Source organism: Somniosus microcephalus, chromosome 8 (assembly GCF_052327205.1).
Source record: "Somniosus microcephalus isolate GS21.2 chromosome 8, FLI_Smic_1.0, whole genome shotgun sequence".
NCBI classification, from domain to species: domain Eukaryota; kingdom Metazoa; phylum Chordata; class Chondrichthyes; order Squaliformes; family Somniosidae; genus Somniosus; species Somniosus microcephalus.
In genome coordinates this window covers 194,067,664-194,092,142 of record NC_140994.1, presented here as the reverse complement: position 1 = coordinate 194,092,142, position 24,479 = coordinate 194,067,664, and the positions used below count along the sequence as shown (strand labels likewise).

General features: G+C 43.8%; 1 protein-coding gene across 3 annotated transcripts in view; it reads left to right on the top strand.

The window, feature by feature from the left end:
* kdm3b (lysine (K)-specific demethylase 3B) overlaps positions 1-24,479 on the top strand; it is a 179,244-nt gene that overhangs the window by 72,424 nt on the left and 82,341 nt on the right. For 2 of the 3 annotated variants that reach the window (XM_085995468.1, XM_085995466.1), the window contains exons 9-11: positions 16,042-16,181; positions 17,948-19,320; positions 23,081-23,297. In XM_085995468.1, the coding sequence (XP_085851594.1) occupies positions 16,042-16,181; positions 17,948-19,320; positions 23,081-23,297 (1,730 nt within the window). The remainder of the gene's footprint in view (positions 1-16,041; positions 16,182-17,947; positions 19,321-23,080; positions 23,298-24,479) is intronic. The other variant, XM_085995467.1, reaches the window with a different exon arrangement.

Below are 24,479 nucleotides of genomic sequence, written 5' to 3'. Positions count from 1 at the left end.
CCGGGAGCGGACCAGGTTTAAAACAGCGGCGAGAGGATAAAGAGCGGCCCGGGAGCGGAGCTGAATTAAAGCAGCGGCGAGGGGATAAAGAGCAGCCCGGGAGTGGACCAGGTTTAAAGCAGCGGCGAGAGGATAAAGAGCGGCCCGGGAGCGGACCTGAATTAAAGCAGCGGCGAGGGGATAAAGAGCGGCCTGAGAGCGGAGCTGAATTAAAGCAGCTGCAGCGTGAGGCTCCGATTCCGAAACAACAACAAAGAGTGACGTCACAGGAGAGCAGGTAGGTGATTGGTTGGTGAGTATTACAGCCCTTTTTTGCTCTAAGTTAGGGAAGGGGGTTAAATTAAGAGCTGAGAAACTTCATTTAATAAGTACTAGCAAGTTAATAACTTATAAACTAAAGAAAATAATCAAACAATAAACTTAAATTTCAATTGAATAAAATCTTTAACTAATTAATAAATAAAACAAAGTTAGAGATGGCAGGGCAGGTGGTGCATTGTAACTGCAGCATGTGGGAGTTTGTGGAGAGCATCGAGATCCCGAGCAACCACATCTGCAGTAATTGTCTGCAACTCGAGGAACTTTGGCTCAGAGTTCTTGAGCTGGAGTACAAGCTGCAGATATTGTGATGTATCAGGAAGGGGGAGAGTTACCTGGACATTTTGTTCCAGGAGGTAGTCACACCCTTTAGGTTAAGTAGTACTTTAGAGTTAGTCAATGGTCAGGGACAGGAGGGTGTGACTGTGTGTCAGGAAGGTATGGGGACCCAGGATGTAGTGATGGAGGAGCCTCAGCCCTTGACCTTGTCCAACAGGTACGAGGTACTTTCTACCTGTATGGATGAGGAAAAGGACTGCAGGGAGGATGGGCAAACTGACCACGGCACTGTGGTACGGGGGGGCCATCCAAGTGGGGGAGAAGGAAGGAAGGAATGTGGTAGTAGTAGGGGACAGTATAGTCAGGCAGCCGCGAAAGAGAGCCCCGGCGGTTGCGTTGCCTGCCTGGTGCCAGGGTTAAGGATATCTCCTCGCGGCTGGAGTAGAAGAACTTAGAGTGGGAGGGGGAGGATCCCAGCTGTCATGGTCCATGTAGGAAGCAACGACATAGTTAGAACCAAGAATGAGGTTCTGCTGAGGGAGTTTGAGGAGCTAGGGTCTAAATTAATAAGCAGAACCACAAGGGTAATAATCTCTGAATTACTACCTGAGCCATGTGCAAATTGGCATAGGGTCAAGCAAATCAGAGAGTTAACTGCGTGGCTCGAAGAGTGGTGTGGGAAAAAGGGGTTTCAATTCATGGGGCACTGGCACCAGTACTGGGGAAAGAGGGAGCTGTTCCGTCGGGACGGGCTCCTCTTAAACCGGGCTAGGACCAGCGTCCTTCCGGACCGAATAACTAGGGCTGTAGATAGGGCTTTAAACTAAGAGTGGGGGGAGGGGTCAAGTGAGGGGAAATTTAGAAATCTAAAGAGAAAGGTCAAGGCAATAGAATAGTGTCGCGATTTGGGCAAAATAAGCAGAGTGTGACAGGAAGGGACAGCGAGTTTAATGGTAGCATGCAGCAGAGAATAAGGTCAAAGCAGGGAATAATGGTGAAACATTTAAATTAAATGCTCTTTATCTGAATGCACGAAGCATTTGTAATGATACAAAGATGGGTGGGCAAGCAAGTTGTGCAGAAGACTCAAAGAACCTGTAAAGGGATATAGACAGGCTAAGTGAGTGGGCAAACATTTGGCAGATGGAGTATAATGTGGGAAAGTGCGAGGTTATCCACTTTGGCAGGAAAAATAAAAAAGCAAATTATTATTTAAATAGAGATTACTAAATGCTACAGTTCAGAGGGACCTGGGAGTCCTTGTGCATGAAACACAAAGTTAGCATGCAGGTACAGCAAGTAATCAAAAAGGCAGATGGAATGTTGGCCTTTATTGCAAGGGGGTTGGAGTATAAAAGCAGGGAAGTCCTGCTACAACTGTACAGGGTATTGGTGAGACCACATCTTGAGTACTGCGTAGTTTTGGTCTCCTTATTTAAGGAAGGATATACTTGCATTGGAGGCAGTTCAGAGACGATTCACATGGTTAATTCCAGAGATGAGGGGGTTGACGTATGAAGAAAAGTTGAGCAGGTTGGGCCTATACTCATTGGAATTTAGAAGAATGAGAGGTGATCTTATTGAAACATAAGATACTGAGGGGGCTCGACAAGGTAGATGCAGAGAGGATGCTTCCCCTCGTAGGGAAATCTAGAACGCGGGGGCACAGTTTCAGACTAAAGGGTCGCCCTTTTAGAACTGAGATGAGGAGGACTTTCTCCTCTCAGAGGGTCGTAAATCTGTGGAATTCTCTGCCCCAGAGAGCTGTGGAGGCTGGGTCATTAAATACATTTAAGGTGGAGATAGACAGACAGATTTTTACAAGATAAGGGAGTGAAGGGTTATGGGGAGCGGGCGGGGAAGTGGCCTTGAGTCCAGGATCAGCCATGATCTTATTGAATGGTGGAGCAGGCTCGCGGGGCCAAGTGGCCTATTCCTGCTCCTATTTCTTATGTTCTTATGCAACAAGATAGACGAATTAGTGGAACAAAGAGATAAATGAGTTTGATCTAATAGCCATTACAGAGACATGGTTGCAAGCTGGCCAAGGTTGAGAACTAAACATTCCAGGGTACTTGATGTTTTGAAAAGGAGGGGGAGTAGCCATGATAAAGGATGACATAAGGACAGTAGCGAGCAAGTATCTCGGCTCGGAAGATCAGAAATAGAATCAGTATGGGTGGAGATGAGGAATAACGAGGGGCAGAAAACACTGGTAGGAGTAGTATATAGGCCCCCTAACAGTAGCTATACCGTTGGACAGAATATTAATCAAGGAATTGTAGGAGCTTGCAACAAAGCTAATGCAATAATCTTGGACTTTAATCATCTTATAGACTGGACAAATCAAATTGACAAAGGTGGTCTGGAGGACGAGTTAATGGAATGCATTCGGGACAGTTTCCTAGAACAATGTCATGGAACCAACCAGGGAACAGGCTATTTTAGATCTTGTATTGTGTAATGAGATCGGGTTAATTAGCAGTCTCATAGTAAAGGATCTTCTGGGGCACAGTGATCCTAATATGATAGAATTTTACATTAATTTTGAGCGTGACTTGCCTAAGTCCGAAACTAGAGTCTTAAACTTAAATAAAACCAATTACATAGGTGTGAGGGGTCAGTTGGCTAAGGTAGATTGGAAAAATAGATTAAAAGGTATGATGGTAGATGAGCAGTGGCTAGTACAGGTAGACTATCCTTTATCCGAAAACCTCGGGACCAGCCGTGTTTCGGTTTTCGGAGAATTTCGGAAGGTGGGTCGGCGGGGGGTCGTGCGCACGACCCCCCGCCGACCCCCCCGCCGACCCCCCCCCCCCCCCCCCCCCCGCCGGTGCCGACCCCCGCCGGCCCTGACCCCGGCGCCGACCCCGACCCCCGCCGACTTACGGTCGGGGTCGGCGGGGGGTCGTGCGCACGACTTACGCTGACGCTCAGCGAGGGTCGGGGTCTGCGGGGGGTCGTGCGCACGACTTACGCTGGACTTACGCTGACCGAAAAAACCTTCGGTTTTTAGAGGGTTTCGGTTTTCGGAAGTCCGGATAAAGGGTAGTCTACCTGTATTTAAAGAAATATTTCATGCATCTCAACCAAATACATTCCATTGAGAAACAAAAACTCAACGGGAAAAGTGATCTAACCGTGGCTAACTAAAGAAGTTAAGGCTAGCATTAGATTGAAAGAAGAAACTTATAACGTAGCAAAGAATAATAGTAAGCCTGAGGATTGGGAGAGTTTCAGAAACTAGCAAAGGTTGACCAAAAAATTGATAAGGGAAGAAATAGAATATGAGAGAAAACTAGCAAGAAATATAAAAGCAGATTGTAAGAGTTTCTACAAGTATGTAAAAAGGAAAAGAGTAGCAAAAGTAAACATTGGTCCCTTAGAGGCTGAGACAGGAGAAATTATTATGGGGAATAAGGAAATGGCAGAAACGTTAAACAAATATTTTGTATCTGTCTTCACAGCAGAAGACACAAAAAACATACCAAAAATGGTGGGAAACCAAGGGTCTAATGAGGGTGAGGAACTTAATGTAATTAATATAAGTAGAGAAAAAGTACTAGAGAAACTAATGGGACTAAAAGCCAACAAATCCCTTGGAGCTGACGGCCTACATCCTAGGGTTCTAAAAGAGGTGGCTGAAGAGATGGTGGATGCATTGGTTTCGATCTTCCAAAATTCCCTCGATTCTGGAGAGGTCCTAGCGGATTGGAAGGTCACAAATGTAACACCGCTATTCAAGAAAGGAGGGAGAGAAAAAACAGGGAACTACAGGCCAGTTAGCCTGACATCAAGTCGTCTGGAAAATGTTGGAATCCATTGTTAAGGAAATGGTATCAAGTCACTTAGAAAATCATAACATTATTAGGCAGAGTCAGCATGGTTTTATGAAAGGAAAATGCCAATAAAGCATTTGAATTGGAAAAAGCATTTGAATTGGAAAGGGAAATCGTGTTTGACAAATTTATTATTTTGACGATATTACTACAGTAAACTGATTTAAACGGCACCTAATCAACCGGAATTCTTGCATAACCGGCAAAATAGATAGCTGGTAATCTTGCCGAATCCATCCATTTTTCATTTTTTCCGAGTTTCCCGCGGTGGCCGAGTTAGTCACTTTTTTTTTGTTAAAAATTGCCTACCTCTCTGTTTTCCGGAATTTTTAATCAACCGGCACCATCCCGGTCCCGTCGGTGCCGGATACGAAAGAGTTTACTGTAACAGGGTAGATGAAGGAGAACCAGTGGATGTCATAAAGTCATAGTTATACAGCACAGAAAGAAGGCAATAAGGAAGGCAAATGGCATGTTGGCCTTTATTGCAAGGGGGTTGGAGTATAAGAGTAAGGAAGTCTTGCTACAATTGTACAGGGCTCTGGTGAGACCACACCTGGAGTACTGTGCACAGTTTTGGTCTCCTTATCTAAGGAAGGATATACCTGCCTTGGAGGCGGTGCAACAAAGGTTCACTAGATTGATTCCTGGGATGAGAGGGCTGTCTTATGATGACATTGTGTAGAATGGGCCTATACTCTCTGGAGTTTAGAAGAATGAGAGGTGATCTCATTGAAACATACAAGATTCTGAAGGGGATTGACAGGGTAGATGCTGAGAGATTCCCCTGGCTGGTGTGTCTAGAACTAGTGGGCATCGTCTCAGGATAAGCGGTAGGCCATTTAAGACCAAGATGAGGAGGAATTTCTTCACTTCGAGAGTTGTGAATTTTTGGAATTCTCTCCCAGAGGGCTGTGAATGCTGAGTCTTTGAGTATATTCAAGGCTGAGATAGAGAGATTTTTGGACTCCTGGGGAATCAAGGGATATGGAGATCGAGCAGGAAAGTGGGGTTGAGGTTGATGATCAGCCATGATCTTATTGAATGGCGGAGCAGGCTCGAGGGGCCGTATGGCCTAGTCCTGCTCTTCTTATGTTCTTATTGCATTTCTATGTATAATGAACAGGGGAGAAAGTAAGAAAGACTTGCATTTATATAATGCCTTTCAAAACCTCTGGATGTCCCAAAGCTCTTTACAGCCAATGAAGTACTTTTGAAGTTTATTCACTTGTAATGTAGGAAACGTGGCAGCCAATTTGAGCACAGCAAGGTCCCACAAACAGCAATGTGATAATGATCTGAGTCTGTTTTGGTGGTGTTGGTTGAGGGATAAATAACTCCTCTGCTTTTCGTAATAGTGTTGTGGGATCTTTTCTGTCCACCTAAGAGGCCAGAAGGGGCCTCGGTTTGATGTCTCGTCCGAAAGGCACGGCCTCCGAAAGTGCAGCACTCACTTGGTACTGCACTGACGCAGCAAAGCTGTTTGAAGCTTTGGACTCTTTACTTTGTGTTGGCATTTTGGATTGATATGGAATGTTAGATACGCCTGCAGTAGATATGGTAATCCCAGTATAAGTATGGAGTGTTGTTCACTCATGATGCTGTAGAGGACTTGTAGTAGGCCACATATCAGGTGTTGTCAAAGATAGAAACATCGAAAAATAGGAGCAGGAGTAGGCCATTCGGCCCTTCGATCCTGCTCCGCCATTCAATATGATCATGGCTGATCCTTTATCTCAAGACCATATTCTTGCTCTCTCCCCATACCCCTTGATGCTTTTTGTGTCTAGAAATCTATCTATCTCCTTAAATATATTCAATGACTTGGCCTCCACAGCCTTCTGTGGTAGAGAATTCCACAGGTTCACCGCCCTCCGAGTGAAGAAATTTCTCCTCATCACAGTCTTAAATGTCCTACCCTGTATCCTGAGACTGTGACACCTCATCCTAGACCCCCCAGCCAGGGGAAACATCCTCCCTGCATCCAGTCTGTCTAGCCCTGTCAGAATTTTATACGTTTCAATGAGATCCCCTCTCATTCTTCTAAACTCCAGCGAATACAGGCCTAGTCGACCCAATCTCTCCTCATATGACAGTCCTGCCATCCCAGGAATCAGTCTGGTGAAGCTTTGCTGCACTCCCTCTATGGCAAGTATATCCTTTTTTGGGAAGGAGACCAAAACTGCACACAGTACTTCAGGTGTGGTCTTACCAAGGCCATGTATAACTAGTAAGACATCCTTGCTCCTGTACTCAAATCCTCTTGGAATGGAGGCCAACATACCATTTGCCTTCCTAACTGCTTGCTGCACCTGCATGTTTGCTTTCAGTGACTGGTGTACAAGGACACCCAGGTCCCTCTATACATCAACATTTCCCAATTTATCACCATTTAAATAATACTCTGCCTTTCTGTTTTTCCTGCCAAAGTGGTTAACTTCACATTTATCCACGTTATGCTGCATCTGCCATGTATTTGCCCACTCACTCAACTTGTCTAAATCGCCTTGAAGCCTCTTTGCATCCTCCTCACAACTCACAATCCCACCTAGTTTTGTGTCGTCAAGAAACTTGGAAATGTGACATTTGGTTCCCTCATCCAAATTATTGATATATATTGTGACTAGCTGGGGCCCAAGCACTGATCCCTGCAGTACCCCACTAGTCACCACCTGCCACCCTGAAAAAGACCCATTTATTCCTACTCTGTTTCCTGTCTGTTAACCAATTTTCAATCAATGCCAGTATATTACCCCCAATCCCATGTGCTTTAATTTTGCACACTAACCTCTTATGTGGGACTTTATCAAAGGCCTTCTGAAAAGATGATTGCTGGCATTTTGAAGGGGCAAAGTCAATGTTCCCTGTAATTTTTTTTTTGGTGCGCGGCCCCTTCAAAATACCACTCGCAATTTTTGCATTGAGAAGACAGCTGGGCGGGATCCCTGGAGCGCTGTGCGGCCACGCAGCTTAAAGGGAATGTTGGTCAGAGTTATCCTGTTGCAGTTCAGGAGGCTTGATGGTCTGGGCCAGCATTTTCAATGCATAAACAGATGCCACTGCTTAGGGCACTTAGAAAATCATAATCTGATTAGGCAGAGTCAAGTGTTAGAAATTAGGGGACCTAAAATGTATATGGTTATGCGAATGAAATTATGACGCGAATAATACTGTGTTTAGATGCTTGTATTAGAACTTGAGACAAAAGTGTCTCTTCAGACTAGTATTAGAATTTGTTTGTTTTTGGTTCCCTGCGGATGTTATAACATTCTGCACCATGGCAAGTCACACATGACCTTGCTTCCCAGGCTAGCTATCTGCTGTTTGTAAGTTAGGATTTCAACTTTGTTTAATGTATCTTTAATTTGACCAAACTAAGGCCCAACGCCTATGTTTCTTCCATTACTCCTAATAACCATATTATAATGCTAAGTTAGGATTTTGACTTTGTTTAACAAAGCTGCTTTAAAATGCACAAGTTAACCAGTGTATGAGAATAGAATAGAGGATATCTTTGGGAATTTAATGATTCATTCCCTGGTACAATAGTCTGATCATGGAATGAAATAGTTAGTTTTGCTAAGCTGCTTGAACATAAATACCTGTAACTGATAACAAGCAGCTACGAACATCTGAAGGCCGAGAATGACATGTCTGACTCTAAACTTGGGAGGATAAGGATGGGAGAGATAAGAGGAATTCAAATGGATGGGCCTTCATCAGAATGTATAAACAGGAAAGACATATGAGGGAAAAGCATGAGACCCCTTAGGGGAGGGTTTTCATCTGAAAGTTAAGACAAAGAACTCGACATACCATTGGGCACCTTGGTTTAAGAGGAACCCTTACAGGTTAAATGGTCTTGTCAATATTCTACATCAGGTCCATCCCTAAAAAGAGAATAAAAGCAAGACCCGAAAAGCCCTTGGCACAGACGGTGAAGTGGAGCGCTTCCAAGAGTGATCAATGGTCTAACACTCTTCTGAGGCTGACCCCTTGTTGACCCTAGTTTAACACTCTTGGCGGTTCTAGAAGAGAGGGAGAAAGCCCGTAAACCGAAGGGCTGTTCGCATAGGCCAGCCGTCTGTCTGATTGGGACCAGCTGCTTGTCACGGTCGTATGTTTTTGCTGTATAACTAGTCTGTTATATTCTGTCTTAAACTCCGATTAAATGCAATATACTCACCATATTGGTTTGCACTCGATCCTGATTATTTGAAAGACCAGAGATATGTTAATCTCAACACAACATGGTTTTATGAAAAAGAAATTGTGTTCAACAAATTTACCAGAGTTTGTTGAGGATTTAACTAGCAGGGTAGATAAACAGAAACCAATGGATGGTATAGTATATTTGGATTTTCAAAAGGCATTCGATAAGGTGCCGCACAAAAGGTTGTTAGACAGGATAACAGCTCACGGGGTTGGGGTGATATATTAGCATGGATAGAGGATTAGTTAAAGGACAGAAAATGGAGAGTAGGAATAAATGGGTCATTTTCCAGTTGGCAGGCTGTAACTAGTCGGGTACCGCAAGGATCAGTGCTTGGGCCTCAGCTATTTACAATCTATATTAATGACTTGGATGAAGGGACCGAGTGTATTGTATCCAAGTTTGTTGGCGATACAAAGCTAGGTGGGGAAGTAAGCTGTGAGACGGGCACATAGGTCCGTAACTTGCAGTCAGTGGTGAAGCTCGCCGCTGGCCCCAAAGAAAGCTGCCCACAGAGATCTCATGGTCTCTGTGATGGGAAGTTTGCCTTTCTCAACGTGCAATTCATTGTAGCGCTGTGTAATGGAAATTCCCTGCAAAGAGCTGCAGTGATGTCAACAAGCTGTCTAAGCAGCCAATCACATTGAAGAATTCTCACAAACAGCAAATCAGACAGCTGCTTTTATCCCCACTTTTTAAAAATGAGGCAGAAAGCAAAATAAAGGTTGGTATTTTCACATGGGGTTAAGGTAGAATCTGAAAAGCATGAATAAACATTTAAAAAAACTAATTTTTATCATAATGGTGAAATTTGACACGCCACAAATTTTAAAATTACTTTCTTTTTAGGGCCATAACATTTGTTTTGCAGTCAGTAAGCTGTTAGAACCTCAGTTAGACCTATTCCAGCAAGGCTTAACATTTATTGGGGTATTTAACAGCAATATTAGCGCAGAAAAGCCCAAGTTTTCGTCAGTTTCACTGATTTCACTGCTTACGATGATTGCTGACTATTGGTGGGGGGATCCACAGCGCAGCCTGTGCTGGAGTAGTGAATGACTGATCGCAACTTCAGGATTTCTGTGTTAGGTGCGCTAAATTATGACGTTATGGTCAGTTTCAGAGGGGTAATGACAGCAAATGCTGACAGTTCGCTGTCATTACCCACCGCAAAATCCGGGCTAAAGAGTCTGCAAAGGGATATAGACAGGTTAAGTGAGTGGGCAAGAAGATGGCAGACGGAGTATAATGTGGGGAAATGTAAAGTTATTCATTTTGGTAGGAAAAATGGAAAAATATTATTTTTTAAACGGTGAGAAACTATTCCATGTTGGTGTTCAGCGGGATTTGGGGATCCTTGTACACAAAACACAAAGTTATCATGCAGGTACAGCAAGCAAGTAGGAAGGCAAATGGTATGTTGGCCTTTATTGCCAGAGAGTTGGAGTACAAGAATAAGGAAGTCTTGCTGCAATTGTACAGTTTTGGTCTGCGTAACTAAGGAAGGATATACAGTACTTGCCTTGGAGGTGGTGCAACAAACGTTCACTAGATTGATTCCTGGGATGAGAGAGTTGCCCAGTGAGGAGAGATTGAGTAGAATGGGCCTATACTGTCTGGAGTTTAGAAGAATGAGAGGTGATCTCATTGAAACATTAGATTCTGAGGGGGCTTGACAGGGTAGATGCTGAGAGGCTGTTTCCCCTGTCTGGCAGTCCAGAACTATGGGGCATAGTCTCAGGATAAGGGGTCGGTCATTTAGGACTGAGATGAGGAGAAATTTCTTCCCTTAGAAGGTAATGAGTCTTTGGAATTCTGTAACGCACAGGGCTGTGGAAGCTCAGTTGTTGAGTATATAGTGTCAGCTGTGGCTCAGTTGGTAGCACCCTTGCCTTTGAGTCAGAAGGTTGTGGGTTCAAGTCCCACTCCAGGGAGCACAATAATCCAGCCTGACACTCCAAAGCTGCACTGTTGGAGGTGCTCGCTATCGGCTGAGACGTTAAACCGCGGCCCCGACTGCCCTCAGGTGGACGTAAAAGATCCTATGGCACTATTTCGAAGAGGAGCAGGGGAGTTTTCCCTGATGTCCCAGTCAATATTTATCCCTCGATCAACAGCACGAAAACCCCCAGATTATCTGGTCATTATCACATTGCTATTTGTGGGCGCTTGCTGTGTGCAATTTGGCTGCTGTGTTTCCTACATTACAACAGTGACTACACTTCAAAAAAAAAAGTACTTCATTGGCTGTAAAGCGCTTTGGGACATCCAGTGGTTGTGAAAGGGGCCTTGGCTATTTACAATCTATATTAATGACCTAGATGAAGGGACTAAGTGTAATATATCCAAGTTTGTTGTTGATACAAAGCTAGGTGGGGCAGTAAGCTATGAGGAGAACACAGAGTCTGCAAAGGGATACAGACAGACTAAGTGAGTGGGCAGTAAGGTGGCAGATGGAGTATAATGTAGGGAAATGTGAGGTTATTCACTTTGGTAGGAAGAATAGAAAAACAGAATATTTTTTTAAATGGTGAGAAACTTTTAAATGTTGGTGTTCAGAGAGATTTGGGTGTCCTCGTGCAAGAAACACAGAAAGCTAGCATGCAAGTACAGCAAGCAATAAGGAAGGCAAATGGCATGTTGGCCTTTATTGCAAGGGGGTTGGAGTATAAGAGTAAGGAAGTCTTGCTACAATTGTACAGGGCTCTGGTGAGACCACACCTGGAGTACTGTGCACAGTTTTGGTCTCTTTATCTAAGGAAGGGTATACTTGCCTTGGGAGGCGGTGCAACAAAGGTTCACTAGATTGATTGCTGGGATGAGAGGGCTGTCCTATGATGAGAGATTGTGTAGAATGGGCCTATACTCTCTGGAGTTTAGAAGAATGAGAGGTGATCTCATTGAAACATACAAGATTCTGACGAGGATTGACAGGGTAGATGCTGAGAGGTTGTTTCCCCTGGCTGGAGTGTCTAGAACTAGGGGGCATAGTCTCAGGATAAAGAGTAGGCTATTTTTTCACTCGGGTTGTGAATCTTTGGAATTCTCAGTCCCAGAGGGCTGTGGATGCTGAGTCTTTGAGTATATTCAAGGCTGAGATAGATGGATTTTTGGACTCCTGGGGAATCGAGGGATATGGAGATCGGGCAGGAAAGTGGAGTTGAGGTCAATGATCAGCCATGATCTTATTGAATGGCGGAGCAGGCTCGAGGGGCCATATACATAGAAGGGGTACAGTAGCGTAGTGGTTATGTTACTGGACTAGTAACCCGGAGACGTGATACAAATCCCACCGTGGCAGCTGGGGGATTTAAATTCAGTTAATTAAATTAATCTGGAATTAACCTAGTGTCGGTAATGGTGACCATGAAACTACTGGATTGTCGTAATAACCCAACTAGTCCACTGATGTCCTTTAGGGAAGGAAACCTGCCATTCTTACACCAGACCCACAGCAATGTGGGTGACTATTAACTGCCCTCTGAAATGGCTTAGCGAGCCACTCAGTTGTACCAAACCACTGCGACAAAGTCAGCACTGTGGGAGTAACTTTACCACAAAGACTGCAGCGGTTCAAAAAGGCGCCTCACCACCACCATCTCGGGCAATTAGGAATGGGCAATAAATGCCGGCCTTGCCAGTAACTCATCCCATGAACAAATGAAAAAAGTGTCTTTTTTCTTTTATATGCAAGACTGAGATCGATAGATTTTTGGATACTAAGGAAATGAAAGGATATGGGGATCGGGTGGGAAAGTGGAGTTGAGGTCGAAGATCAGCCATGATCTTATGGAATGGTGGAGCAGGCTCGAAGGGCCATATGACTCCTGCTCCTATTTCTTATGTTCTTAATCCAAGACAGATGATCTGCTGTCTTAGTTTTTGCTAATCTTTCTGTTCTATTTATTCCATGTGAACTGTTATGTTGTGCATCAATTATAATTATCTTTTTATATAAGGATATATTGTGTGTGATCCCCTTCTCAAAATATTTTTTTTCAAGAGAATATTAAATGAGCATAATGTGTACGTAGATCATTAATTCTGATTCAAGTGCTCTTTTTTGCCCTTGTGAAAATGGCAGTGTGGAAGACCTCCAACATTCACATTTTGATACTTATGACATTTTCTATTCTCTGCCCTTGTATCTGTTGGATGTGTAAGAAATTTGAAAATGTTCTGATAGTTTTAATTCAGAAGTGTTGGTCAGATTGCAAGTTACAAATATTTGTAGAGTCAGAGTTATACAGCACAGAAAGTGGCTCTTCGGCCCATCATGTCTGCACTGGCCATCAAGCCCGAGCTATTCTAATCCCATTTTCCAGCACTTGGTCCGTAGCCTTGTATGCTATGGCATTTCAAGTGCTCATCTAAATGCTTCTTGAATGTTGTGAGGGTTCCTGCCTCTACCACCCTTTCAGGCAGTGAGTTCCAGATTCCAACCACCCTCTGGGTGAAAAAGTTTTTCCTCAAATCCCCTCTAAACCTCCTGCCTCTTACCTTGAAACTATGCCCCTTGGTTATTGACCCCTCTACTAAGGGGAAAAGTTCCTATCTACCCTATCTATGCCCCTCATAATTTTGTACACCTCAATCAGGTCCCCCCTCAACCTTCTCTGCTCTAAGGAAAACAACCCCAACCTGTCCAGCCTCCATAGCTGAAATGCTCCAGCCCAGGTAACATCCTGGTGAATCTCCTCTGCACCCTCTCTAATGCAATCACATCCTTCCCATAGTGTGGCGACCAGAACTGCACACAGTATTCCAGCTGTGGCCTAACTAGCATTTTGTACAGCTCCATCATAACCTCCCGGCTCTTATATTCTATGCCTCGGCTAATGAAGGCAAGTATCCCATATGCCACCTTAACCACCTTATCTACCTGCCCTGCTGCCTTCAGGGATCTATGTACATGCACACCAAGGTCCCTCTGATCCTCTATCTTTCCTAGGGTCCTACCATTCATTGTGTATTCCCTTGCCTTGTTAGTCCTCCCAAAATGCATCACTTCACATTTTTCAGGGTTAAATTCCATTTGCCACTGTTCTGCCCATCTGACCAACCCGTCTACATCGTCTGGTAGCCTGAGGCTTCCCTCCTCGCTATTTACCACTCCACCAATTTTCGTGTCATCTGCAAACTTACTGATCATACCTCCTACATTCATATCTAAATCATTAATGTACACTACAAACAGCAAGGAACCCAGCACTGATCCCTGCAGTACACCACTGGACACAGACTTCCAGTCACAAAAACAACCTTTGACCATCACCCTCTGCCTCCTGCCACTAAGCCAATTTTGGATCCAATATGCCAAATTGCCCTGGATCTCATGGGCTCTTACCTTCTTGACCAGTCTCTCATGCGGGACTTTGTCAAGAGCCTTACTGAAGTCCATGTAAACTACATCAACTGCAGTACCCTCATCCACGCACCTAGTCAGCCCCTCAAAAAATTCAATCAAATTGGTTAGACACGATCTCCCCCTGACAAAGCCATGCTGACTATCCTTGATTAATCCTTGCCTCTCCAAGTGGAGACTAATTCTGTCCCTCAGAATTTTTTCCAATAATTTCCTTACCACTGATGTTAGGCTCACTGGCCTGTAATTCCCTGGTTTATCCCTACTACCCTTCTTGAATAATGGTACTACGTTAGCTGTCCTCCAGTCCTCTGGCACCTCCCCAGTGGCCAGAGAGGTTCTGAAAATTCGTGTCAGAGCCCCTGCAATCTCCTCCCTTGCCTCACACAGCAGCCTGGGATACATCTCGTCTGGGCCTGGGGATTTATCCACTTTTAAGCTCACTAAAACCGCTAGTACCTCCTCCCCCTCAATACTAATTTGTTCAAGTATATCACAATCCCCCTGCCTGATTTCTATGCTTATATCGTCCTTCTCCATAGTGAACACATGCAAAATAATTCAGTTACAACCTCACCTACATCTTCCGGCTCTACACACACATTGCTACTTTGGTCCCGAATGGGCCCTACTCTTTCCCTGGTTATCCTCTTGCCCTTATTATACTTATAAAACACCTTGGGATTTTCCTTTATTTTGCCCGCCAGTGTTTATTCATGCCCCCTTTTCGCTCTCCTAATTTTTTTTTTTAAATTACCTCCTGCACTTTACTCCTCTAGGGCTTCCACTGTTTTTAGTCCTTTGTATCTTCCAAAAGCCTCCCTTTTTTTCCTAATCCATTCTTGTATATCCCTTGACATCCAGGGTTCCCTGGACTTGTTGGTCCCACCCTTGACCTTTACAGGAACATGTTGGCATTGTACTCGCTCTATTTCCTTTCTGAAAGACTCCCACTGCTCTGATGTGGATTTTCCTACAAGTAGCTGATCCCAGTCCACTTTGGCCAGATCCTGCCTTATCATATTAAAATCGGCCGTCCCCCCAATTTAGAACCTTTATTTCCAGTCCATCTTTGTCCTTTTCCATGACTACCTTAAATCTCACCGAATTATGGTCACTGTCACCAAAACGCTCTCCTACTGACACTTCTACCACTTGCCTGGCTACATTCCCTAGAATTAGGTCCCGTACCGCCCCCTCTCTTGTAGGACTTTCTACATGCTGGCTCAAAAAGCTCTTCTGGATGCACACCCTCTAAGACCTTTCACACTGACTATCCCAGTTAACATTGGGGAAGTTGAAATCCCCCACTATTATTACCCTATTTCTACACTTCTCTGAGATTTGCCTACATATCTGTTCTTCTATCTCCCCCTGACTGTTTGGGGGCCGATAGTACACTCCCAGCTTACCCCCTTTTTGTTTTTAAGTTCTACCCATATAGCCTCATTTAGAGGAACCTGCTAAGATATCATCTCTCCTTACTGCAGTAATTGACTCCTTGATTAATATTGCGGCACCCCCTCCTCTTTTACACCCCACTCTGTCTCGCCTGAAGATTCTATACCCCGGAATATTGAGCTGCCACTCCTGCCCCTCCGTCAATCATGCCTCTGTGATAGCAACAGTATCATACTCCCATGTGTTCATCAACAACTTCAATTCATCTGCCTTACTCGCAAGACTCCTTGCATTAAAATAAATGCCATCCAGCCTTGCCATACTCCCTTGTGCTGTTGCATATTTGCTCTGCCTTCCAGACTGACTTGTTTTTTCTTCTATATTGGCTGTGCAGCACCCCCTACTATAGCTCCACTCTGTATCCCATCCCCCTGCCAAGTTAGTTTAAACCCCCTGCCAACAGCACTAGCAAACCTCCCGGCAAGGATGTTGGTCCCGTTCTGGTTCAGGTACAACCTGTCCGACTTGTACAGGTCCCACCTTCCCCAGAAGCAGACCCAGTGTCTCTCTTAATGGTCTTTTACTTTATGCACTTCAATTTCCAAACTATTGTTTCTCAATTTCAGGGAGGTAAAAATCTACAGGCATCCAGCTCACCTGCTCCTGGATCAGAAAAACCTATGGGAAATTCTTCAGCATTGGGGACCTCAAAGGACCCGTCCTTATCAACAGGAGAGCAGGCAGTAGCATGCGGTACTGCTAAAGGGTGAGGAAAACCTGGTATTGTGCGCACAATCTGCATAATACTTGTTGGTACTCTCTTAATGTTTTAGGTTCATTTGTAACTAACTGCCTATTGTCATTTACAAATAGAAAAGCATTGAACATTTAAACTTGTGTGGCTGTGCAATTCAGTGTTAAGTTGCAACTTGAGAGAATCTTGTTTAGACTGCGTTCAGTAAGGTTCTTATTAGAGATACCTTGAAATAAGGTTTTATTTCCGCATATCCAGAAATAGCCAGGGAAGCATTTAATAATCCATTCTTGCTTCTCTTGGTTTCCCTGATCCTAGCCTCTTTTGCTCGTTGTTGTCTCTGCCTCTCGCACCATAGAAAGTGGCTGTGTCTTTGGAGTTGGGTTTTATCTGCTGATGAAACCACCCTGTTGTATTTTATTCATGCCTCATTTCACCAGAAGGAGGGAAAAATATGCCCTTGATAGCAAAAAATCACAGCCACAGATGGCTTTTCTATTCTCCAAATTGCTTTTCACATCTTTTTCCGGGAACCTATCTAGTATGTGACTTCTGTGGGTTGAAAAAGAAGCCTGAAGTGTTTAAAAACAAAATAATCTTGCCCATGCACACAGTCTGCTGGAAATTGTGAGAGTCTTTTTAGAAACCGATGACCTATTTTTATGCTCTTTTTATAGTCAGAACTAGAGGATTTGTGTCCCAGATATGTCCCACTAAATCTACTTGAAGGAGGCTAGAGCAAAAAGTGCAGGCTGTGGGATAAGCTGATACAGTGGCCCTGTCAATTCTTTGGCTTTAAATACTGAAGCCACAGCAATGTTCATAATGGCAGGAACTCTAGATTTAGCAAATCTAAACAAAACCAACTAAAAAGGCAGGCTTTGTTTATTCTTGCTTCTCTAAATCTTGAGGTTTAACGTTCCAAATGAGGGTGAATCATCCAGATTGGTTTGAACCCCCCCCCCCCCCCTTTGCTATTCCTTACCCACAACCGCAATCATTTTCTAACCATGTTTCTATCACTCTTGCTATTTAAATGAACAGGTAGCAGTCATTTGTCAGCAGACCAAACTGTTACTGATGATGCAAGCCAAAAGTTACAGCTTGTGGGGAAACTGGAAAGTTTCCTGGGGATTCTAGTCTGGCGTACTGCCATGCAGTTAACAACAGCCATTATGCTGTTGAGGAAGCCCTTGTGCTCTGAGCGCTGCTGAGATGGAATGTCCCTTCATTTTGGACTTTTACCTGGTTGTTTCCAAGTGCTGGGGTATGAGGGTACCGGTGCTGATGGTTTTCAGATTAAAAAATAAACTTACTGTGGATGCTCAGTCGTTGAGTATAATCAAGAGAGAGATTGATAGATTTTTGGATACTAAGGGAATCTAGGGAGATGAGGATAGTGTGGGATGGTGGAGTTGAGGTAGAAGATCAGCCATGAATGGCGGAGTAGGCTTGAAGGGCCGACTGCTCCTATTTCTTATGTTCTCAAACATATGAAAGTTTCTCAGTGGTGGAATATAATGACCCTTTAAGGAAACCCACTAGATAGTGTTTGCCTATATTAAGTAGCTGCTCATAGCTTTTGACTTTATTTCAGTATCTCACAGCTGTATACCTTTCTTGAATAAGATTATTGGTTAATAGTTTTGAAAAATTGAAACCCTTTTGATGAACTTTCTCAAACACTTTTATGTTGCAATGTTGCGATGTACTTATAGTCTGCTAATTCAATTTCAAACTTTTTTGATTAATGCGAGTACCTTTTGTTGTGATTTTAGGGAAGCACTGAAGAAATGGTTTGGAGATCCTTGCCAAACTCTAAAAGAGGGAGCTTTAACTGAAGACAGTGCACTTCAAATATCAGATAAGAATCAAGTCCTTATGGAAGAGCCAAAGAGAAATGGTAATGAGGGAACAAATGGAACATTTGTCCAAGAGAGCAAACCCTTTGGATTTGGGTTTGGCAGGAATGTGACCGATGAATCTGGGAATAAAGCTGGCAACAAAATCTCCATGGACTCGGGCAGCTTGTCGAATAACTTGTTTTTCCAGTGCATGCCTCCGAATGTTCCACAGAGCAACTACTTCACTGAAATTTCTGAAAGCTTATCCAATGACCCTCTAAGCTTCAATTCCTTCAAAATGGCTTCCAGTGCCACTGGTCAGAAAAGTGGTATGACTCAGGCCATTGGAACTTCTGCTGTTGGGTTGGATGCAGGAGGTAAACATGGACAAGATGCTGAGAGAAAGAACCCTCTTGGGGCTGCTGAAGCTATGCCAACTCTAACTCCAGCTTTTCCAAGGAGTGCTTCAAGCCTCCAGTTTCTTCAGTCAGTTCAACCACCAGACCTTCTGAAGGAGGAAATGCCTACCATTCCATCAGGGAATCCATTCCTTGGGTTTGCAGATCTAAAGGGAAATGGGGATAGTTTACCCACTAACAGGTCACACTCAAGTCTGTTCAGAAGTGACTTAATAAGACCCGCGGCTTCTGCTCCTGCATCAGTTATTGTGAAGCCCCCATTGTTGATTAACTGGAAGAAGCCTGAGAAGATGGCATTAGATGTAGGCTGCAGCAAAACTGAGCTTCCAAAGACCTTTTCATCCCCATTTTCCTCTTCTACTCAAAAGGCAGCAGTTTTGGGTACTACTAGACCAGACTCCCCAGAAACCCAATTTGCTGCAAGCAATATTGAGATGCCAACCTTATCCACTAGCCCAACTGGGGATCAAAGTTCAGGAAACCTTTCGATCCCTATTTCTAGTTCTGTAACTCCAGACAATCCACGTCTTCGAGCTTTCTCAGACACTCCCCATTCTGGCAAGCAGCAACAGCCCCCATTTGCCATCAGTCCATCTGATAATGGCCTTGATGGTTCATCCACTCAGCAGTCCCAATTTGACCAGAGGAGATTTTCTTTGGATGAAAGGAGCTTGGGTATCAAGCAGGAGTCGGATTCGGCTTCCGACAGTGATTTATCAGACCTCAGTGATTCTGAGGTGCATATGCGATTGCAATCGAAAACTGGTTTAAAGGGTTACCTATCTTACGTGCATGAAAGGAGAGAGCCGAACGGCGAAGGGAATAAAGAACAAACAGGGAAGGGACGAGGGCGTGGAAGAGGACGGCCTCGAGGAAGACCACCAAAAAGTGAGTTTACAGCACTATAAATAAAAAGTAAAACCGTGAAATATTTCTGAACGTGCAGCCTCAGTAATTAAGTAGTTGAATTTGCAATAGCTGCGGTGAAGGGAGCAGCTTAGTTATCCTTTTTCTTTGTTATTGTTTGATCACGAAGTAAAATGAACCTGTACAAGTTGTTTACTGATGAGTACACCATTCTGGGATCAGCAATTGACATTCCACTAGACTCAATTTACTTGTCCATAGAACTAATGATGTTTCAACTCCGTTAGACTGGAGACCAGTATTTCCAGACATCGTAGCATTCTTTATTGGGACCACAGAACGACTTCATTAATAATTAATGGTGAAGTGTGTATTTTAGGGAGTTCATTGTCACTCTTTTTAAATGGACCAATGCTGTGAAACATTTGCATTTCTTTCTTTTACGGGTGTCTTGCCATCAATATATTTCTGAAAAACCCACAGCTGGTGTACATGAGGTACATAAAACTTAGCATTATCTCCTGCAAATGAAACTTGTCATATTAGCTGGTTAGAGGAGAGAGCCTTTTGAGCTTCCCTTTCTCTTTTTGATTACCAGTAAGTGTGGGCACATTAGTTACAAATCAGAAAGGAGGGTGTGTTTTCTGCTGCCTCTGGCCACTCCTGGGACGGTTGAAGAGTTTGGTATCAAATGCCACTGGAGGCATGGGATTCTGTGCCTTTTATAATGTTGGGGAGTACTGTTTGATTGGTGCCAGCAGCATCTAAACAGAACAAAGGCCATAACTGGCATTCAAGTTACACAGAATCATAGAAATTTACGGCACAGGGAGGCCATTTGGCCCATCATGTTTGTACCAGGCGACAAAGAGCTATCCAGCCTAATCCTACTCTCCAGCACTTGGTCCTTAGCCCTGTAGGTTACGGCACTTCAAGTGCATATCCAAGTACTTTTTAAATGTGATGAGGGTTTCTGCCTCTACCACCCTTTCAGGCAGTGAGTTCCAGATCCCCACCATCATCTGGGTGGAAAACGTTCTCCTCAACTCCCCTCTAATCCTTCTACCAATTACTTTAAATCTATGCCCCGGTTATTCATCTCTCTGCAAAGGGAAATAGGTCCTTCCTATCCACTCTATCTAGGCCCCTCCATAATTGTATACACCTCAATTAAGTCTCCCCTCAGCCTCCTTTTCCTTAAATACCTTTTCTTTTTTTACGTAAGCTGTTCCCCAAACTCTCCGTTACAAAAAAGAAAGACTTGCATTTATATAGCGCCTTTCACGGTCTCAGGAAGTCCCAAAGCACTTTACAGCCAATGAAGTATTTTTTGAAGTGCAGTCACTGTTGTAATGTAGGAAACGCAGCAGCCAATTTGCGCCCAGCAAGCTCCCACAAACAGCATTGCTTGAGGGATAAATATTGGCCAGGACACCAGGGATAACTCCCCTGCTCTTCTTTGAAATAGTGCCATGGTATCTTTTACGCCCACCTTAAACTGAGGCCTTGTCTGCTTTCTAACGTCTCATCTGAAAGACTCTGCCTCGGACAGTGCAGCACTTCCTCAGTACTACACTGGAGTGTCAGCCTAGATTTTTGGGACTTGAACCCACAACCTTGTGACTCAGAGGCGAGAGTGGTACCAACTGAGCCATGGCTGCAGAGGAGACCTTGAGATGGTTCTGCTGATGACTCCCAGAGCTACTATTGCCCTACTGCTCTGGAAACCCAGAATGATCGGTTTATGCTGGGAGGAGAAAGAATTGGAATTTTATTTTTGAGATTCTGGTTTATCAGAAATATTTTTATTTAAACACTAAATGTGGTGGCAGTCTCGGTGAGGGTACTGGCTGGAATGATTTAATGAGCATGTCAGTGCAGTTTGGATTAATTTGTTGAGCTGTCTGGATAGGGTTACCAAGTCTGCATTCAGCTATATGTTCATTCAATATGCTTGGGTGGTCAGACTCTACTGTTTGCATCTAGCTCCATGTGAATCTTGCTGCTGTGTACAAGAAGGCCCCATATCTCAAATTTAAACTCGTTCCCTCTGGATGTGGCTTTGTTTCTGGGCCACGAGTGTTGACTATAAATACTATTCAGTGCACACTGCACCATAGAATTTTGTGGCACTTCAAGGCCAATTTCTGTGGCAAGCGAATGTAGATTCTGCGGCAGGTCCGTCTGCTTTTTGTGACACATTAAGTGATTCAAATGCTAATTTGAAGTGGATTAATGCTGCTACCGTTCTGAGACAGAAAGCTGTAGTTCTGGTTCCAGCCAGGCAAACAACTGCTTACACTGTTAGATCCTACCTGGCTGGAACTGTGGCTGTTCTACAAGAAACTTTCTGGTATCCGGCACTGACGGGATCGAGCTGGTGCCGTACCATCAAAACTGCCGTAGAAACCAGTGCTAATGTTAAAACATACGGAGCTTTTGAGCTCCGTGTGAATCAACAAACCCTGTTGCTTAGCAACAGCTTCAAAACAGTCGGCCGCAGCTTAAAAGCGTCTCTGTAGCTAAGCAACAGCTTCAGCTAGACCTTGCAGAGCCTGACTGGGGGGGAAAGAAAAAGCAATGAGAAGTAAAAAAAAACTTATAGGAAACGGCTCCTGAATTTTGCCGGTAGATAGAGCTTTCCGGACATTTAACCTCCGGTTAAACAAAAGTTTCCTGTATTTAGGAGAGAACTTTGCTTATATCTGTATACCTGCACATATTTCCCAAAAGCTAGAATTTTTTTTTTAAATGAGTTCGGAGGGCCTGGTCCCTGAACATTTACGGTCAGTTAGGTTTCCAAAAAGCCAGGGTTGCATTGTCAGCCACAAATGAAATTGCAGAAAAATAGGTACCTTGGCTACACCCCACATATACAACTAAGGAATTACCTTTTGCTGATGTTGTCCAAGCTGACCCCTTCACTTACCATACAGTTCTTGTACTGAAATCTTTTTATTTAATAAGAATATTTGCTACATCCATGGGAGAATTTTCAAAATGTGGCTGATTTTTGATTGAGATTTAAAGAGTAACATACAGGATGAATCTAGAAGTGTTTCCTTCTTTAAAACTATTACTACAGACAACAAATGGGTAAGGCACTTGTATTAGGGTTTTGATTACTGTTAGAAGCAGCTTGAGCGTAGCAAAAGCCATTTTTATATTTCAGTCGTGCAGCCAATTGGAGATGCATAGGTCTTCCTTGGTCAGCTGCAGTCCACAGTAAAAACCACTCTGGGAATCAATGGTACGGGAACTGAAGAAAAATGGGTCTATGAATGTGCTGCCGTTATCAGAAGATGAAGCCAGTCTCTTAAATATCAGTATATGAGCAATTTGAGACATCAGTATAGCATAAGAACAGGTGACTTTAGACCTGTAGTTCCCAAAGAGGTTTTCCTCGCCTCGTGTCTGGGTCTGTTGTAGACTAATTGATAGAGATTGATTGCCATGATTAGTCAACAACGGCATTATTATTGTCTCATGTGAGGATGGTAAACGACGAACTAGATGGACGTTGGGTCTTTTTTCACCTTGCAATTCCTATGTTTCCACTAATGCAGCAACTGGATTTCTGCATTGCTTAGCAGAACCCAGCATGATAGAAAACCAACTTGAAAGTAAAGGGGATGGAGCAATGCACTGGTGGTGGTCTTCCTGGACAAGAGGGAAATAGCTAACCAATATAAAAGTGGCGGCTAAAAGCATAACCGTGGTGGGCACATTTGTCTGTGAAGGCTGCTTTTCTTCCATGTGTAAATTATGGTTTCTTATTCAGTTTTCTTTCCATCAGTTTCTGTTGATCAGTCGGTTTTGAAGGATGTATGTAAGGTGAGAAAGCTGAAGCAGTCTGGGGAATCCTTCCTGCAAGATGGCTCCTGCATCAATGTTGCGCCGCACCTACACAAGTGCCGAGAATGCCGCTTGGTGCGTTACCGAAAGTTTAAAGATCATGATGAATCGACAGTTTCCTGCCGTTTCTTCCACTTCAGAAAGTAAGTCTGCAGGCAAATTAGACAGTACAGGCTGTGATGCAGTATCAATGTTGAAAGTTATTTGTGCTGTACGTTCTGTTTTAAATTTTTCATTTTTGAGTTGATTGTCCTGCTGATGTCCACCAGGTTTTGAGGTTTTGTTCTTCCACACCTATATGCACTGCTTTTAAGGTACTTTAGGAGAATGTTTATCAGTTTACTTTGACTTTATCCAGGTCTAGCAAATTAAACAGCATTTGTAAGATTACAGCGGAAGCTCTCTTTACTGAGAAATTCAGGCTTCCCGTCAGATCCATAGACATGGCTTTTAGAAATCCCATTTAATAAGTAACACTGTTTTTGAGAGCCAGTGGAGATGACACTGGAATTCCAAGAAATGCCAGCAGAGCTCAAAGCCACCCCATGCTTTCTCATCGCACTATGTGAAAATCCTAATGCCCACCTGTATTGGAGTGCGACACCGGAAGAATAACGCAGTCTTTGCCAGTAGTGTCAAGATTGTTGGTGGGGGATCCATATGTTTTGGTGCAGGTTATTATGTTCTGACGGTTTTTATTTTAAATAAACTAGATCATGTATATCGTCCAACCCTTATCGGAGACCTTAGCAATTGGAGGCCCTTTCATTTCAGTTAGTGGATGTGCGGTACAGGAAACTTTGTGATATCCGGCACTGACGGGACCGGCGTGTTGCCGATCTATCAAAACTGCCGGACATACAAAGTTAATGTTGAAGCATACAGAGGTTTTCATCTCTGTATCTGACAACAAACACTGTTGCTTAGCAATAGCTTCTAAAGAGTCGGCTGCAGCTGCAAGCGTCTGTAGCTGAAGCTGTTGCTGTAGCTACAGACCTTGCAGTGGCTGACTGGGGGGATAAAAAAGAACGAGATCTAAAAAAACTTACAGAAAACGGCTCCTGATTTTTGCCGTTGGATCGAGTATTCCAGACATATAACCTCCGGATAAACCAAAGTTTCCTGTATATTGCATTGCTTATGTAACCCATGGTCAGGTTTGTCGAAAGCTGTATCTCCAGTAATTTTTCAGATGACTTTTACTGGGGTTGGGGGGGAGTTTAATCACCTTTGCTCAGTGATAGCGCTCTTGCCTCTGAGCCAGGAGGTTGTGGGCAGTGTTCCCTCTAATCTTTTTTGTACTGAGTGGGCCACAAACTCCCGTT